At 42.9% G+C, this 17,551-nt stretch overlaps 1 protein-coding gene across 5 annotated transcripts in view; it reads left to right on the plus strand.

Moving 5' to 3' along the window:
• LOC117877345 overlaps positions 1-17,551 on the plus strand; it is a 169,465-nt gene that overhangs the window by 119,831 nt on the left and 32,083 nt on the right. For all 5 annotated transcript variants that reach the window (XM_034770373.1, XM_034770376.1, XM_034770371.1 and 2 more), the window contains 2 exons: positions 865-904; positions 2,710-2,790. In XM_034770373.1, the coding sequence (XP_034626264.1) occupies positions 865-904; positions 2,710-2,790 (121 nt within the window). The remainder of the gene's footprint in view (positions 1-864; positions 905-2,709; positions 2,791-17,551) is intronic.

The following is a 17,551-nucleotide window of genomic DNA, read 5'->3' on the forward strand; positions in this document are numbered from 1 at the left end:
AAGGAATGGCAGTGTATCTTCTTCGGCATCCAATCTTCTTCGGCATCCAAGTGTGTGGAAACCTTCTGATGTCGAAATGTCTTATTTTAGACATTTTTGATCAATAGTAAACTTTTCAACATTCCCAGCTTGAAACATTTTGGCTTATTGAACCAAGTCGAAACATTCAGGTTATTTCAATGCAGTACTGTATTTGTCTAAGGTGGCGCAGTGCATCATGGGAACTGTAGTTCAGAAGCCTCATGTGCCAGTTCTCTATGGGCTGGGATCCCCAGTTGCACTGAATCTCCCAGGATGTGGTCATGGGACGCCCATGATGCACTGCAGCAGTTCCACCAGAAGAGAGAGCAGTGGATCATGAGAGACATAATCAGCTAGGGAGCCCCCCCTCGTAGAAGAGAATGGGAGCATGAGGCACCTGAACTACAACTCCCATGAGGCACCATGACAGCTCAGGCAGATGTAGTGCAATGACAAACTGACTTGAAATGAAAAGTTTCAATTTGGTTTGACAACCAAAAGCTTTGAATTGTCGACCTGACCTGAAACTAAATACTTTGTTTCTATTTTCCCAACAGAATATCAAAATTTTTACAAAATCAAAAGTTTCCTGGGGAAACTGTATTTTTCTGTTGAAAAACCATTGACAGAAAATTGCTGGTCAGCTCTACTAAGCATTCTCTTTAAAACAGCTCTAAGGTTTGCGTGATTGATTGTCCTCTGATAGACCATCTCTATAAGGCAACTAATTTTTCCTTGGTCCCTCAGGTGTGGTCAATTTAAGACTGCTTGTTTGCATTGTACTGTATATTGTGATCCATACCCCTGTTGCTTGTCGATTCAATCCAATCCTTAATCTTTCAGTGAGCATGAACTGCCATCCCGCAGTGCAGTGGAAGAGAAGGTAAGAGCTGTCAGATCACACCTTGCAAAATATGGTGCTAACCGGGAAGGTGCTTAGGTCTGCCTTTTAAACAGCAAATACAGACTTTGCAGCATGGCCCACTAATCAGATTTTCTCCAAAAATATAAAAAAGAGCATCTCTTAAGCTGATGCTCTGAAGTTAATGGAGCGGCACCTTAGCACAAAGTTACAGGAAATCAGTACTCAGTGAGGAGTAGTTTCATAATGCTGTGGTACAGGTGAGAGCTTGGTAGGAGAGCCTAGATGGCACCTGAGAAGGCAGTGGAACTCTCAAAACTGCAGCTGAGCTTGGAGTAGGGAGGGGGAAAGCTGCAGAATTTCTTTAGTCCTGTGCAGCAGTTCTGACATGGGGAGGAGTGGAAGGTAGGAAAATGCCATGAAGTTGCAGGATAGATCTTCACAAGAAGCAGTGTGAGAGCATAAAACAGAAGTGATCTATTCACAACAGGCCTGATCAGACCTTCCAGTTAATGGTTCCACTTTTTTTCTTTCAAATCTTGTTTCCTTTCCCTTTCAGTTTCATTATTATTAGAGCTTTTTATTTCATTGGTCCAGACTTTGGATAATTTATTTGTCTTGCTCCAGTGAAATCATAAAACTTTATTTAAGACTTATAGGCAGGAAAGAGGTTGATAGTCAGCCCCTGCTGGGAGAGTGGTCTCATCTCTTGTACCACTTGCTCTCTATAAGCATGGTGGCAGAGATCAACAGGCTGCAGCTTAAAGTCAGATGGGCATCCAGATGCATTAGTGACTCTGAAAATCTCAGCCTAAATGCTTGATCCTCACTGGATGAAAAATGGAAAAGTCTTTGGGTATTCTGCTCCCCGTTCATGTCTCCTTAAAGTTTTTCTGTGTTTCTGTTCCTCCTGTGATGAGTGCTAAACCACCTAGCTAATTGTTAGTTGCATATCTGCAGGCATGGCTAGTTACTCTGTGTAGATGAAATGAGTGCTGCAGTGGGGGAGGTCAGGATCAGCTTCCACAAGGAAGTGTTGGGAACCCACGTTTAGAAACACTTAGGAGGGCTCGACTGATATGCAGTATTTCTAAACATCTGATTCAGCTGAGACTAGATGCTAGATCCCATTCCGTCACTTTAGGAGGGGCTAGATTGCTCCAGATCACTGCAGGAGACCTATTCAGTTAGAGGATATTTGTCTACAAGTTCAAAAGCCCCAAATAAAAAAAAAATAGATGAATACACTTTTTATTTTGAGATCACAAAGCTTAAAGGTTCTAAGTGGCGTCCTCTTATCAACTACACTGCCACTGGAAATAAACTAAAGTTCCCCTCAAAACAAAAATCCCTATAACATGCTTGGATTGCGAATGATAAGGGGTGACCTAGCTCAGCTGGTAAAGTTGCAGCCGTTTGACCTCAAGGGAGCTGATTTGATTCTGGGTTGTGGTATCATGACTGTCTAGTTTTGAGATCAGGACTCTGACTGGGTTTAATTCCCCTGTAGTATACTTCCAGATAGACACAACACAGGGTAATATGTGGCTGGATGAACTCCTAAGTATCTGTTACCTATCAAGGAAGTTCTCCTATGAAAGAATTGTCTGTGTACTGTGCTGATTTTTTTTTCACTACTGTATGTAGAAATTGTCTATCCCTGTAAGTACTTTTCCCTCAGTTATGTCCTCTGTCGCAGATACAAAAGGGTAGGGTGGGGGGTGAATGTGAAATGTCGTCATCATCCTCATTCAGTTTAACCTTATGATGAGTTTTGTGCTTTCACAAGGAACATTTCTCTGTTTGTTTTGAAATGACACTTTTAGCAAAAGCTGCAGGAGATTGAACGAGTGGACAAATGGCTGAAGATGCTGAAGAAATGGGGCAAATACAGAAATAGTGACAAGGTAAGGAGATAAAAATAAACACTTGTAGTACTATAGGGAGAGAGATGGTGATATCGTTCCCTTTGTGCTTGTCATTTTTTACAAAGGTTTATAAAGAAACCGGAAACCCTTGAAAAATGCCTTATTTATTCTGCCTTTTAAAGTTTAATAGTGTGTTGGCTGAATAGAAGTGCTTACTGTTGTGACATACAGGGCCAAACTTTAAGAGGGCCTCCTAAACTCTGCCTGCAAATTTGGCACGTGTGCCCATTTGTGCAAGCAAAAAAACAACAACCATGCTTGTGAGCCTGGCTGGGCACTGCATGCATATGCGCAGCTTCCTGTCCATGCACAACTTAGGAGGCCCCTTGAAAATGTGGGTAAGAGCCTAGATTTCTAGGCCAGTTTCCTTGACAGATAAATATGGGGGATATTTTTATTTGCCTAGGATTTACCTGTATACTATGTATCCTGATGCTGATTTGATTGTCTGAACCCATTTGGCTGCTAACTGAGGCTATTATGTGAACATCACCAATATGCCAAAATACAGGATTTAAAATAAACTCTGTGCAGAACAGCAATGAAAAACCTAGTTATTTTAAGAGGTCATCTAAAAATCACAGCGTGAATCCAAACACATTTACTTAGCTTCTAGACTGTAGATGGAATAGGAGGGAAGCATGAAACCAAAACTGCACTGGTGAGAGTACTCTGAGAGGATGTGGGCATACCTTGGGTAAGAATTCAAAAACCCAAGGTCCTTTGTGCTCTGTGGGGATCTTAAATATCCCATAACTTTTCTCATACAAGTAGGAATTTTCCCAGATGTCTTTGCAAAAATACTCTCTGCTGCTCCTTTTCACTCCCCCTACTGTTGTACTGCTCTCTAATTCAAAAATGGTTGCATTTCATTGGTGGTGTGTGTATGTGATGTGTAAAGCACTTCTGGATTCTTTGTGTCATTAGTATTATACCTCACACAAATATTTACTAAAAGAAATGCATGTATTCTAACTGAATTCTCAAATGAAAAAAGGAAAAACCTGTCACCACATCGCTATCTCCGTCTGTGTGAATGGTGGTGGGTGTTCTCACTGGCAGCTGTCATTTCACAGCTGCTTCCTAGCAGGAAGTCCAGACAGTTGACATGTCTGTTCTGTTCTTCCTGCTTGTGCGTAATTCTAGTTGGTATCAACATAACATTACTTAACACAGGGCAGAGAGTCTACATTTTGGGGACAAGACTGGGAGCCAGGACTCCTGGGCTCTATAGTTTAGCTATGCTTCTGAATTATTGAGAATTTGGACGAGTCATTTAACCCCTCTGTGCTTCCGTTTCCCAATCTGTCAGTATTTGTACACCTGTAGACTTGGTCCTGCCTCAGCACAGGAGGCTGGACTAGATGACCTCTTGAGGCCCCTTCCCACCCTACATTTCTATGATTCTGTGATCGCCTGGAAAGCTTCATTGATGTTTCTAACGTGCTTTGAGATCTTCAGATGAAAAGTGTTTAGAAATAGAAATAGACAAAGCATATTGCTTTGTCTATTGTTTTAAAAAAATGTAAAATATAACAGCACTTACGTTTTAATTCTCCAGCATTTCCCAGGCAGTAGTAGGATGAGATGGCACAATGCCAGTGAAGAGGTGGGCAGGCATGTAGTCCACAGATCTCAACCTTAATTAGCAGAGGTTAGGCAACACCCTTGTTTAGGACCTAACAGGGAATGCCAAGATAAAGTATTTTTATAGTTACTTTGTGAACATAGTTGATTCCCAGCACCAGTCTCGCTTCCTACTTGTCTAGACTTGGTAGTATAAAAATGATATATTTTTTCTATTTCTGCAGTGGAAGATACAAAAAATTACACAACCGTTCACTCTTGAGTGACCTCATTCAATAGAAACGTGCAGAATCTATATTTTTATAGTCTTCGTAGAGACTCCTAGTAGGGACTTGAATCCAGCTGCAGGATCTAAATAGATGGGGAACTGTGGGACAATAATGACCTTGACATTACCAAGCATCAGAACAGAGTCACGTGATCCCACATTCAACATGATTTTAAGAGGAGCTGTAGTTCTAGAGCAATCAGTAGTGAAGATGCTTAAACATTCTCAATTTTATTGAAGAAACAAAACAGATTTTTCAAACTTTACATTGATGCCAATCTGGGTATGAAAGGGGCAGGGACATACTTTGTTTGAATTTTATAGCCCTTCTGTGTTCAATTCAGTGTTCTTTTAGTCATTCTCTATCACTCGGTAACCTCAGTAGGGAAAAATATGGGAGCCCTCCAATGGCCATAATAATCCCTCTAACTTAAAAAATCAGTCCTAAGTGGTTGGTAGCTTATTGGATAAAGTGTCCTCTATTCTAGAAGGATTGAACCAGGTCCTTCAGCTCTTAGTTCTTCTTAATGCAAACCTTACTGACCTAAATGGAAGTTTTGCCTGTGTAAAGACTGCAATGCTTGGTTTAGAGCAGCGGTTTTCAACCAGGGGTCTGTGAGCTGATTTCAGGGGATCCACAAAGCAGGGCCAGCATTAGATTGACTGGGGCCTGGGGCAGAAACCTGAAGCCCCCAGCCCTGGCACCCTGCGGGGCCCTGGAGTTTTTATAGCCTGTTGGTGGGGTCTCAGAAAGGAAGGGTTGAGTACCCCTGGATTGGAGTTCACATCTGTACTTGTAAATTGAAATTAATTAACCCATTAATTAATTAACCTATCAATACAGTTTTGAATTAATTCATATAGTGAATCTAAAGTTGAAGGGGGAAAGAGCTGATGCAATATACTTCTGCCTACATTTACAAAAGTGACTAGTGATTTTGATGCCCAATTTGAGACACCTTAATGGGGCCTGATTTTCAAATGCTGAGCACCTTTGGATAATCCGGGCTCTTTCTGCAGTTAAAGGTGGGCACCCACAATTATAAATGTGATAATATAGGCCTTTACATGTAAATAAAAATCCAAATGAGAAAAAATGCTAGATTTTAAAATAACAGCCTGGCTGGAAAAAGGTTAGCAACTTCAATGGTCAAGTTAAAGGAAACCTGGGGCATAATACAAGGGGGTCACTTGGTTAAATTAAATTAAACAACAGTAATGAGGCCATATAAAAACCTAAATAGGATCCAGCTTCAATCTGTCGGTCACACTGGATTGTGTGGGTAGACCCTTCACATCTGTGCCAGCAAGTCTGAATCTGACTTGAATGGCTGTTCTTCATGGAGACGCAGTAGCCAGCTGCTCCACTGTACCATTAGCTTATGCTGTATTTTGTCCTAAGTAATTATTACTGCATCTCTATCATAAGCAAAGATGGTATTGTATCTTTTTGTACCTCACAACTGGATGGGGCCCAAATGTTTCAACAGGGCAAAATGATAATAGAGCAGGAAACTTAACATGGTTCCTGATTAGTTTCTTAACACAAATGTTTCTGTGACCTCAGTTTAATGACTTCTGATGTCAACAATTTACTTCTTGGGTTAACAGCAGGTCTGTATGATTAGAGCAAATGTGGGTCCAAACTGGCCCTCTCCTAATGAGAGATTGAGCTCTCATTCCTTTATTTCAGTGACTGAAAAGCATAGAGCTCTTGTAATAGAATGAATGGAATTATTATTTATAACGAACCACAAAGGTTCATGATTCTTCCAGACAGATAAGACATTATCCCAGTGCCAAAGAGCTGACATTTTGCTCCCATTGACTTGAGAAGGAGCAACATTAAGTGCTAAACAGTGAAGGGGTGGGGAAAGGATAAGCCAGATGACGTACAGAAACATAAAGAATCTTTGACTTCACTCCCATTCCACCCTAGCAACTCCAATAGAAGCTTCCATTGGCAGAGATTTGGAAAGATCCCTTATGCTATACATGGGGAAACCTGTGCAGCCGGTATTGCCAGTTCATATGCATGTCGGAACAGTGACACTGTCGTGCAGTATGATATTAAATATAAAATTGCAGGGAATACAACCCAAAGCTCAGCTCTGCTTTCTGAAGCAGTGTGGGTCTTTGAACTGGATGTTCCCTCATCCACGGTAATTTCCGTTCACTGATAGTACAACATTTGGATTGCTTTATAGATTAAATTGCTGAGATCACCTGGCCCAGAGGGCTGAATGGTCTCATGCATTTATATTGTGAGTTTAGAAGTTGCACGAATTCCCTCTGCTGGACTCGGTGGATGTCAGTGGATATCTGAGAGAAGTTCAGTTGCTGGCCTTAGAGAACCATGAAACTGAATAATACTATTCCAGTATGGGACTGTGTTGCCTTGGAATGAAATCAACTCTAAAGTTTTTCTAAATAAATAAAATACAAAAGTAAAATCCACTTGCTTAAGTTGATTGTAAAAAGGAGTCAATAATTTTTGTTCCAGCCCCACTGCAGTTATAATACTGTATGCGCTTTTTTAATGCTCTCTTGTTCTCATCACTTCACTGACACCCTGCAGCCTGTTGTCTTGAGTGATCTCTGTAGTACAGCGAATGGAACAGTTTGTTATGGAAACTGCCAATGGAAAGGCCAACCTTCTCTTTTCAATAAGATTAGTAATGCTAAATTGAATCAATCAGTCATGCTGACTGACTGATTTTATAATAACTAATAGAAAACCTTGTAGCATAAACCATTTGATTTTAAGCGGCTTTGGAAGACTTCTCTATCCTCCACAAGTAACTTTACCTCCAAATCTTTCCTACTGTATACATTATTTTTCTACCTTTCTTTATATTCATCACCTTCCTATGAAGGCTCTCATCCCTTGCCTAATATACCTTGGAATTTATTTTTAACGGAGCAAAACTCACCTTTGTGTTGGCATCCAGCTAAGCTGCTTGAGACTTGTGAATTTGTTAACATGTTGTAAATACCCTGGTTGTGAGATTTCAGTGTCAGCATATGTGGCCAGCTGTTGAAAGTCCCCCTACCCACCTGCTTCCATTCCCTGTTGCCCTTTCTGGTCCTGAGGTGTGTCTACTGGCTTTTCACACACAATCCTACTCATCCCAGTGCACAGAACAGTTTGTGACTGGCAGGAGGAAGTGGGCTCTCTTGCTATCACAGTCAGGGATAATAAGTTAGTTTTTTATCTAGCTCAATGCTAGGCTGCTTTTAATTTCCTACAGCAAAATAACATTTCCTTGAACTATTTCTAGGGCTGGACAGGGTTGTAGAGGGTAATTCAAGTTCCCTTGGGAATAAACTGCTGAGTGCTGGAGATATCCATCAGTCTGCTAATTGTATAATTAATTCCTGCTCACTTCAAGCCCAACCAAGCAGTCTAAGGGTATGTCTGCACTGCCATATAAAACCCATGGTACAGAGTCTCCGGCAGGTCTGCTGACTCAGGCGATGGGGCTAAAAATTGCATTGTAGATGTTCAAGCTTGGGCTGCAACCTGGGCTCTGAGACCCCCATCTACACTGCAGTTTTTAACCCTGAGCCCTGTGAACCTGAGGCAGCTAAAAACTCCATTGTCTTGGGAACAGAACCTGAATCTGGGCAGCCTAACGACCCCAAGCAAACAATGGAGTCCTCCACAGGTCTGAACAATCTTGATATTGAAATCTGACAAGAACCAAAAAGTTCCACTTGAATTGTGGAATACGGTTATTTATTTGGATGTGGACTCCAGGTGCATCCTGTCAACTAACTAAAAATTATAGTACCAAAATCACATCACTGAAACTGAGGCCCCAGAAACATTTCGGCCACTCCATTCCATTCCACACCACTCCAGAAAAAAAGAAAAGCCACCACTAGTCAGCACATATCCTAAAGCATCTCCCACGCTTCATGTTCCTCCTCTCCTCTCTCCCACGATGCCTGCTCAAACAGATGAGCTTTGTGGTGCATCTGGAAGGTCAGTAGATTCAGGCTATTTCAGTCCGAGGAGGGTGAATTCCAGAGATATGGGGCTTTGACACAGAAAACACCCTGCTAGCAGCTCCCTCTCTTGTATAGCAAGGTGGCTCTGGCGTAAGTGCCAGTGCTGATCTCAGAATGGCACAGAAAGAGGTGGAGTCTTTTACAGGTAGGAAGGTCTCAGACTGTTGCGAGTTCTATATGTCAGACCCAACACCTTAAATTCCACTTTGGAAGCCATTAGACAGTCAACATGCAGTTCACTGAGTACTGCTCTCATATTCTACCAGCAAGATTCTCAGTTTAACAAGACAGTTGTTGAAATCGGCACCGGCGTCAGCTTCGGAATGTATTTTAAGGTGTTGTTCCATGTAGCGTGTACTACAGTTCATTCTAGAGGTGACAAAGGCATGTATCACTATATGGTAAATATCTATCTGTGTGGAAATGTCAAGATGGATCTACAATGCAGTGTTTTTGACAGTGCCATCCATTCTTTAGGTGTATCCCAAAACACTTGATGCCTAGGTACTGCGACACCTTGAAAATACTAAGGGACATATCATTTCATGAGGAGAGATGCATAATCTAGTGCTTTCTTAGTCAGTTGAGATGTGGAAGTACCTTAATAAATATGGATTGGATTTATTTACCCTTTAATTTAATCCCTCTGCTGGATAGTCTGTTGGGCTTTCTAGCTGCCCGTGTGCAAATAAGACTCCCTTCAGTGTGCGGTGATTTTTTTGTTTCATCTTTGCCATAGCTAACAGACAGCTGCTACTATCCACAGGGTCCTCAGTCCAGAGTATGGGAAGACTGTCTTACTGAAACAGACAAAACTCAGTCAAGAATCTGTCTATTCCATAGCCTAAAGAAGGGAGGGGGATACAAGCAATAACCTGTAGAGAAGAAGTGAAAATGGAGGAGGGAGGAAATTAATGTGCATTCCAAGGCTAGAGAATTGCCCCGGCCTAAACGGGAAATAAGCAAAGCTTCATTACTAAAAACAATCTATCGCTAGACTCTGATGGGGGCCTATTCAAGCTAATACTGGACCAAAGCAAAGAAGCCTTTTTAAAGTATAGCTCAGGTTAATACCCTTCAACTAGCAGTAGATTCCTCTGAAACACCGGAAGTTCTCAGTAAAAGGTTTTCTATTATCAAGTTTCCTCTCATGCCAGCATGCTTTACTGAAGCTTCTAAACATCTTGATGTCTTGAGCTCTACCCTTTCAAACAACCACCATCAGGGAACCTTCAACATTCTCACCTTTGTATGAGTTTCTTCAGTAATGTGGTGGTGTGAAATATCATGTAGCAGCACTAGCTAGTACTGAATAGCAGCCTCTCAAGAACCCTATCTCACTTAGCAGAGAGGACAAATTGGGAAAGGTTTTATTTTATATCTGCAAGTTGTAGTGGTGTCAAGGCAGGGCCAGGAAACAGAGTATTTGCTTATCTTCCCTAATTTAATGCTGATCTATAAGAACTTGAAGGCAAAGTATTCAAATGTATTTAATCTTTTCTTCCTGGGCAACAAGTATGGCATCCTCGTAAACTAAAAGCAAAACAGAACCGCAAGCCACATTCAGTTTAACAGCTCAGTGCAGAACCTTGGGGTTCCATATGGTCACTACTACATGAGACCTAGTTTCAGGCTTACTCTAAGCACAGATTTTGTACCTGTAACTGTTATAGGTTTTCATAGATTCATAGATTATAGGACTGGAAGGGACCTCGAGAGGTCATAGAGTCCAGTCCCCTGCCCGCATGGCAGGACCAAATACTGTCTAGACCATCCCTGATAGACATTTATCTAACCTACTCTTAAATATCTCCAGAGACGGAGATTCCACAACCTCCGTAGGCAATTTATTCCAGTGTTTAACCACCCTGACAGTTAGGAACTTTTTCCTAATGTCCAACCTAGACCTCCCTTGCTGCAGTTTAAACCCATTGTTTCTGGTTCTATCCTTAGAGGCTAAGGTGAACAAGTTCTCTCCCTCCTCCTTATGACACCCTTTTAGATACCTGAAAAACTGCTATCATGTCCCCTCTCAGTCTTCTCTTTTCCAAACTAAACAAACCCAATTCTTTCAGCCTTCCTTCATAGGTCATGTTCTCAAGACCTTTAATCATTCTTGTTGCTCTTCTTTGGACCCTTTCCAATTTCTCCACATCTTTTTTAAAATGCGGCGCCCAGAACTGGACACAATACTCCAGCTGAGGCCTAACCAGAGCAGAGTAGAGCGGAAGAATGACTTCTCGTGTCTTGCTCACAACACACCTGTTAATACATCCCAGAATCATGTTTGCTTTTTTTGCAACAGCATCACACTGTTGACTCATATTTAGCTTGTGGTCCACTATAACCCCTAGATCCCTTTCTGCCGTACTCCTTCCTAGACAGTCTCTTCCCATTCTGTATGTGTGAAACTGATTTTTTCTTCCTAAGTGGAGCACTTTGCATTTGTCTTTGTTAAACTTCATCCTGTTTAACTCAGACCATTTCTCCAATTTGTCCAGATCATTTTGAATTATGACCCTGTCCTCCAAAGTAGTTGCAATCCCTCCCAGTTTGGTATCATCCGCAAACTTAATAAGCGTACTTTCTATGCCAATATCTAAGTCGTTGATGAAGATATTGAACAGAGCCGGTCCCAAAACAGACCCCTGCGGTACCCCGGTAAGGGTATGTGTGACAGGTTGCCCCCTTCAAGGTACCACCTGATGTACTGGGACACCACTGAGCCTGCCTGTTCCGCCAGCCTGGGCCCCCTTTAATCTGTCTTGCTGAACCATTCTCTTAAACCTCCTCTAGCACACACACAGGCAGGGCCACACCCAGCTGCAGAAAGACAGACACTGAGCTCAGCTCTGGGAAGATTCTGCTTAAGGGATTTGTCCCAGCACTCAGGTGCCCACCTCCCTTGGGTTCAGACCCAAAGATCTTGCGCCATATAAAAAAATCTGCATAGTGCAAGCCCAAAAAAATTCACCCTCTTTCTCAGTGTGAAGAGAGATCTGCACACCTTCTTGCCTCCCCAGTTAGAAAATTGCACAAACTGTGTTTAATAATAAACCAAACAAATGTATTAACTATAAAAGGCTATAATATAAACTATTAAGTGGTTAAAGGGATAGCAAACAGAACAAAGCCGATTACTAAGCAAATAAAACAAAACACACAAACTAAGCTTGATTCACTAAAGAAATTGGCTGCAAATAGTTATTTCTCACCATAAAAGTTGTTTCAGGCAGATTACAGAGTGTCTTGAAAGCCAGCTGCATTGGCCTGCAGCTTGAAACTTCAGGTATTATTACTCACAGGCTAGACAGCCTTCCAGCCTGGGCTCAGCTCTTCTCCCCCCAGTTCAGTTCTTCTTTTCAGGTGTTTCCTAGTGTCTCTTTGGGCAGGGAGGCAGAGGAGAACCCTGATGATGTCACTCCACTGCCTTGTATAGCTTTTGTGTCTGGCAGGAACCCTTTGTCTTCTAGTGGAAAAACACTGGAATTCCAAGTGGGGGTGTCCTGTACCAGGTGGCTGTGTCACATGTCTTGGCAGGGTCGTAGCAGCCATTACTCCCAGGCTGTCTGGAGTGTCCACTGGAAGGCTAAGCTCTTTCACAGTCCATTGTCTTTGCTGATGGGTCATCAGCCCTGTCTGTTCTTTTCATTCTTGCACCTGAAGGGCTAGTTGTGGCTGTCACCCAAAGTAGCACATTTGAAATGCCGATACATGGTCAATATTCCTAGCTTCAGATTATAGAAATGATACAGGCATACAAATTGGATAATCACATTCAGTAAATCATAACCTTTCCAATGATACCTTACATGAGCCATCTTGCATAAAGTATATCTGTTATGCCATATTCATAGCATAAGCATATTTCCATAAAGAATATGGAGTGCAACATCCCAGTATGATTTTATTTTACTAAAATAATTGCACAGGTATAACCCGTGGTGTGGACGCTGTTAGATTGGTATAAAGGTGACTTATACTAATATAGCTTATTCCCCTCACCATATAAGAATAGCTATACTATTTATTATTCATTTAGCATGTGCATAGTCGTCTAGCCAAGCGATGGCATCTTCAGTGGCGTGATGCAGTTCTTCCAAGCCACCGCTGAACCTAGTCAGCAGGCATTCATTGACAATGTGTGTCATCATCTGTGTTGCGCTGCAGCTGCACAAAGGGTTGTCACGAAGGCCCTGGCGATACTGGTCGGCTGTGCAGAGACCTTGCCCAGTCCGGAACCTGTTCAACAGGGACTGTTGATGGCGGGGCAGGTCAAAACCAGGCAGGCAGATTGTGGGGTTGCTGACGAGGGTCTGGTTAGGGATTATAAATATCCATTCCTCTCGCCAGAGTGTTTCCGCCCTAACACTAGGGGGCTTGTAGTATACCAATAAAGTTAAAGCAGTACAACTTTCTAGTTTAGGCAAGGCTGAGCCCAAAACCAGCGTGTGCTACAGAGTTAGTGGAATAATTAGTTTCTGGCCATTAAAATAAATGGCTTTATGCCAGGAATAAATTTTGACCCACTGTGATTTGGCCCTGGGGGAGTAGGGAAGGGAGAACACCCTGTGTGGTTGTTCCATAACTCCCTCTAGCTGCTGTGGGTGTGGCACAGATTATCTGGGAGGGGACTCCCTTGGAAGCATTCTCAGCCAACAGATGGTCTGTTTTTAGGCAGAGTCTGCATCAGCATTACAGAAAAGAAAAGCCTCGCCTCCCTGTTTCTCTGATCCTGGTGATGGGTCTGTGCAGTGACTGCTGCTTAATAAAATGAAGGCCGACAAAGCTGCTCAGGATGAACCAGCCAAAATGCTCAAATGATCTTTAGTGTCTGACCGAGACCCCCAAGAGTGAATAATCTGTCAATCCTGGTGGGAGCAGAGGGAGGGAAGGGCTGGCAGAGAGATGGTTGTTGCAGGATTATTCTGCCGACAGTTGGTGAAATCAGGCCCCCTCGTTCCTGCAGCAACACCAGTAGCAACTTGAATAAAAATAATTGTGAACCCCCAGGCTGTCCATATCTGTGTGCGCACCTAGGCTGAGTACCAGTGTCTCAGGGCTAGTCTACACTGGCAACGCTGAAGTGCTGCCGTGGCAGTGCTTTAACATGGCTTGTGTAGTCACGGCAGAGCGCTGGGAAAGAGCTATCCCAGCGTTCTAAACAAACCACCTCCACGAGGGGCATAGCTACTAGCACTGGGAGCGCGGCTACCAGCGCAGGGGCACCATCTACACTGATGCTTTACAGCGCTGAAATTTGCAGTGCTCAGGGGGATGTTTTTTCACACCCCTGAGCGAGAAAGTTGCAGCAATGTAAAGTGCCAGGGTAGACAAGCCCTTAGTTCTGCAACCTGAGTCCTTTTTTGCTCTTCCCCCTCTGTGCTGGATGCTACGTTACCACTTGTCTGTTCATCATTTAGGATTTGATCCTGAAACAATGTGCACATGTGAGCAGAGCCATTTAAGTCCTCTATCTCAGGTACTTATGTGAGCCTCATTACAATAATATTGGAGTGTTTCTCAGTACCTAACATCCTCACAAGACTCCTGTCAGGAGGATGTGGGGGAGAGAACATTATCTCCCCATTTTACAGATGTGAGACATCCTGATACTGAGTTACAGGAAGTCCAGGGAACTGAACCTCAGCCTCCTAAGTCCCCGGCTAGCACCATAACCACTTGATTAGATTACTCATATGCATAAATCTAAGCATATGCATTGGTACTGGCAGGAGTGGGGACTTGGATTGTAAGCTCCTTGGGGCAGGGACATGTTTTCTGTGTAGCACTTAGCATGCCTGTGGGCACTATAAAATGTAGTGAAGAGCCGGGTGGCTGTGGAAGCAGTGCTGGCTATTCCTGTTATGCCCAGATCTCCCTTATAAAACAAAGAGTAAAAGAGTTTTGTGCGATGTGCAGGTTTTTTTACACTGTTTTGACCTCTGCTAGTGTGTGGTAACATCTATCTCATATCCCTCTGCCCTGCAGGTCCGCTGCATCACTTGCCAAGAAGCAATTGGTAGCAGGCACTGCCTCTCCAGCAGGGGGTCTCCTTCACAAATATAGCAAACCTGGCGAAGTTTTTAAATAAGACTTGCAGAAGAAAAACATTGCACCATGTTTATTATTCTTTGTACTATACAATGGAGGCCTGAAAGCAATTTCATTTTTTTTCCCTTTGATTTTGAAATAGCAGGACTGTTAAGTTTCATCATACCTGATTTTGCTGGAGGGCTTTTTTTCCAGGACTGGAGAACTGGCTCGGAACGTTTCTCAGCTCTTAACTGATGAGTCATCATACCCGTAGTTCTCCAGCTATCCACAGTGTTCTCCAGCAATACAGAGAAGTGAAGGTGTGTGTGTGTGTGTGAGAGAGAGAGAGAGAGAGAGAGAAAACAGCAGAGACCCTTTCTTTATTTTATTTTTTTTTGGGTGGACGGGGAACCTTCCTGCCCTCCTCTGTACATCATTTAAAAAAGAAAGTGACTCTTTTTCTTTACTGCTTTTCTCTCTCTGAAGCAAATGAAGAGAAATTGTTAATGCTACACGTGGGGCTTTATCTGTGGGGCTCATGTGAGTGGCTAACTTGCATTGTGCTCTGAAAGCCTACTCTAGGGCCAGTGCCACTCATTTCAATTAACCCTGGACACTTTAGAGGAGTGGCAGTTGGACTGGATCTGAGGCTGTAGCCTCTGGGATTGTAACTATTCTTCAGGTTCCAGCTCTTAAACTGCCTCCGTTGATTGCTCCTTGCGAGTAGTTAGGCAGGGTTTACACTACAGCCTGATGGCAGTAGAACTGCGTCGCTCAAGGGTGTGGAAAATCCGTGCCCCTGAGTGACGCAGTTATAGTGACCCAGCCCCTGGTGTAGACTGCGCTATGTTAATGGGAGGGCTTCTCCCGTCCACGTGGCTACTACCTCTCAGGGATTTGGAGAATCTATGCCGATGGGAGAAGGTCTCCCATCAGCGGAAGTAGTGTCTTTGCTAAGAATTACAGCGGCACATCTACACCCATGCAGCTTGCACCTGGGCAATGCTGTAAGTGTAGACAGGCCCTTACCCTGCTTGCTGTCAGACCAACTCAGAAACAACCTGTATCCATCAAAATATACTGCACATGACAGTTTAGGTTTTAAATGACTGTCAGATCATCAAACAACCAGCTTTATGGTGCGAAGAGGAATTGAACAAGTTTTCTTTCCTGGGGTTCATAACGGGAAGCTTTTTTCATCCCTGATCCCAAAGGTCTTTGGAGCTCAGCTCCTGCTGTCAGAGCTGAGGTTAGTAAATAATCACAAAGGAGGGGCAGCATGTTTCCTTCATAGATGGGTCATTAATTGTACCGAGAAGAGGAGCTGTCCTGGCACTGGCTCATGCATTAAAGGTGGTTGCTAACCTATGATCAGTGAAGGAGTTTTAAAAAGAAAAAAGATTATATATTTTTGCAGGTGTTAGAAATCCATGTCTTATTCTCCCTGTCTTTGCCTGGCAAATTAATGGGTTTATGATGGATAGCGACAAAATGAAAGTTGGTTGAGCGGGCAAGAGATTTTTAGTTGGTTTTTGTTGACACCTGTTTAACAAAAATGCTTTACAGCTGGAAGAAAAGCCTTTTGGTTAGAGATTCAGCACCCCACCCTTTTATAAAGGCTGATGGCACTCTTCCGTCATAATGCTGGGTGCTTTTCAAGGGAGACCATAAGCAAAACGAGGGGCAGAAGGGTGGGGAACTTAGGCTTGATCTGATATTTTTGTGATTGGAAAAAAAAACTTGTGATGAGCTGTTGCAGAGCTTTATCCATCATGAAGCCTAGAAAGGAAGGATGATCCTGTAGTTAAAATGCTGGACTGAACTTCAGGAAACTTGGTTTCAGTTCCTGGCTTTGCTACACTCTTCCTGTGTGACCTTGAGCATGTCACTTAGGGCTTGTCTACATGATGGGGTAATGTGCCCTATAGTACTCTAAAGTGCACTAATACACCTCTACCTTGATATAACGTGACCCGATATAACATGAATTTGGATATAACGCAGTAAAGCAGTGAGGGCAGGGCTGCGAACTCCGGTGGATCAAAGCAAGTTCAATTTAACGTGGTTTCACCTATAACACGGTAAGATTTTTTGGCTCCCGAGGACAGCGTTATATCAAGGTAGAGGTGTATATAGTGCATTAATTAGTATGTGTAGATGCTGCTGGTGTGTACTAAAGGTTCTCAAGTGTGCATTAATATAGTATTGTGCACTAGGGAACCTTCTGTGCACACCACCTGGGTCTTCTCGGACCAATTAAAGCATAACATGTTACTGTGTTTTAGAAGTGTCACTCCCTCTAGGATGCATTGCTGCTCCATGTAGACACACCCTTAATCTCGCCATACTTCAATTCCCAGCTGGGGATGACATTTCTTTCTCCTACCCTTTGTCTTGTATCTTGTAAGCTCTTCGGGGAGGGATTGTCTGTCTGGATAGTACCTACGGCAGTGGGGCCTGATTTTAGTTGGGACTGTTTAGATGTTAGTGTCCTAGAGATACTAAAAAGAAGGTATGAGCCCTTTTATTCTTTATTCTTTAGGTCTCCTTTAACTAGGGTGACCAGGTAGCAAGTGTGAAAAATCGGGACGGGGTGGGGGGTAATAAGTGCCTATATAAAAAAAAATCCCCGACTATCAGGACTTTCGCTATAAAATCGGGACATCTGGTCACTCTACCTTTAACAATAGGTATGGGAGGCAGCTGCTTCTTTGCTTCCCTATTGTTGCCCAAAGGCTTGGACTTCTAACCTTTGCAAAGATATACAGCAAAATAGCAGATGTTTAAACAAAAATCCTTTCCCCTCTGAAACAGGAAGCAGCTAGAAGAGGTTAA

This window comes from Trachemys scripta, chromosome 4, assembly GCF_013100865.1.
Source record: "Trachemys scripta elegans isolate TJP31775 chromosome 4, CAS_Tse_1.0, whole genome shotgun sequence".
Lineage (NCBI taxonomy): Eukaryota > Metazoa > Chordata > Testudines > Emydidae > Trachemys > Trachemys scripta.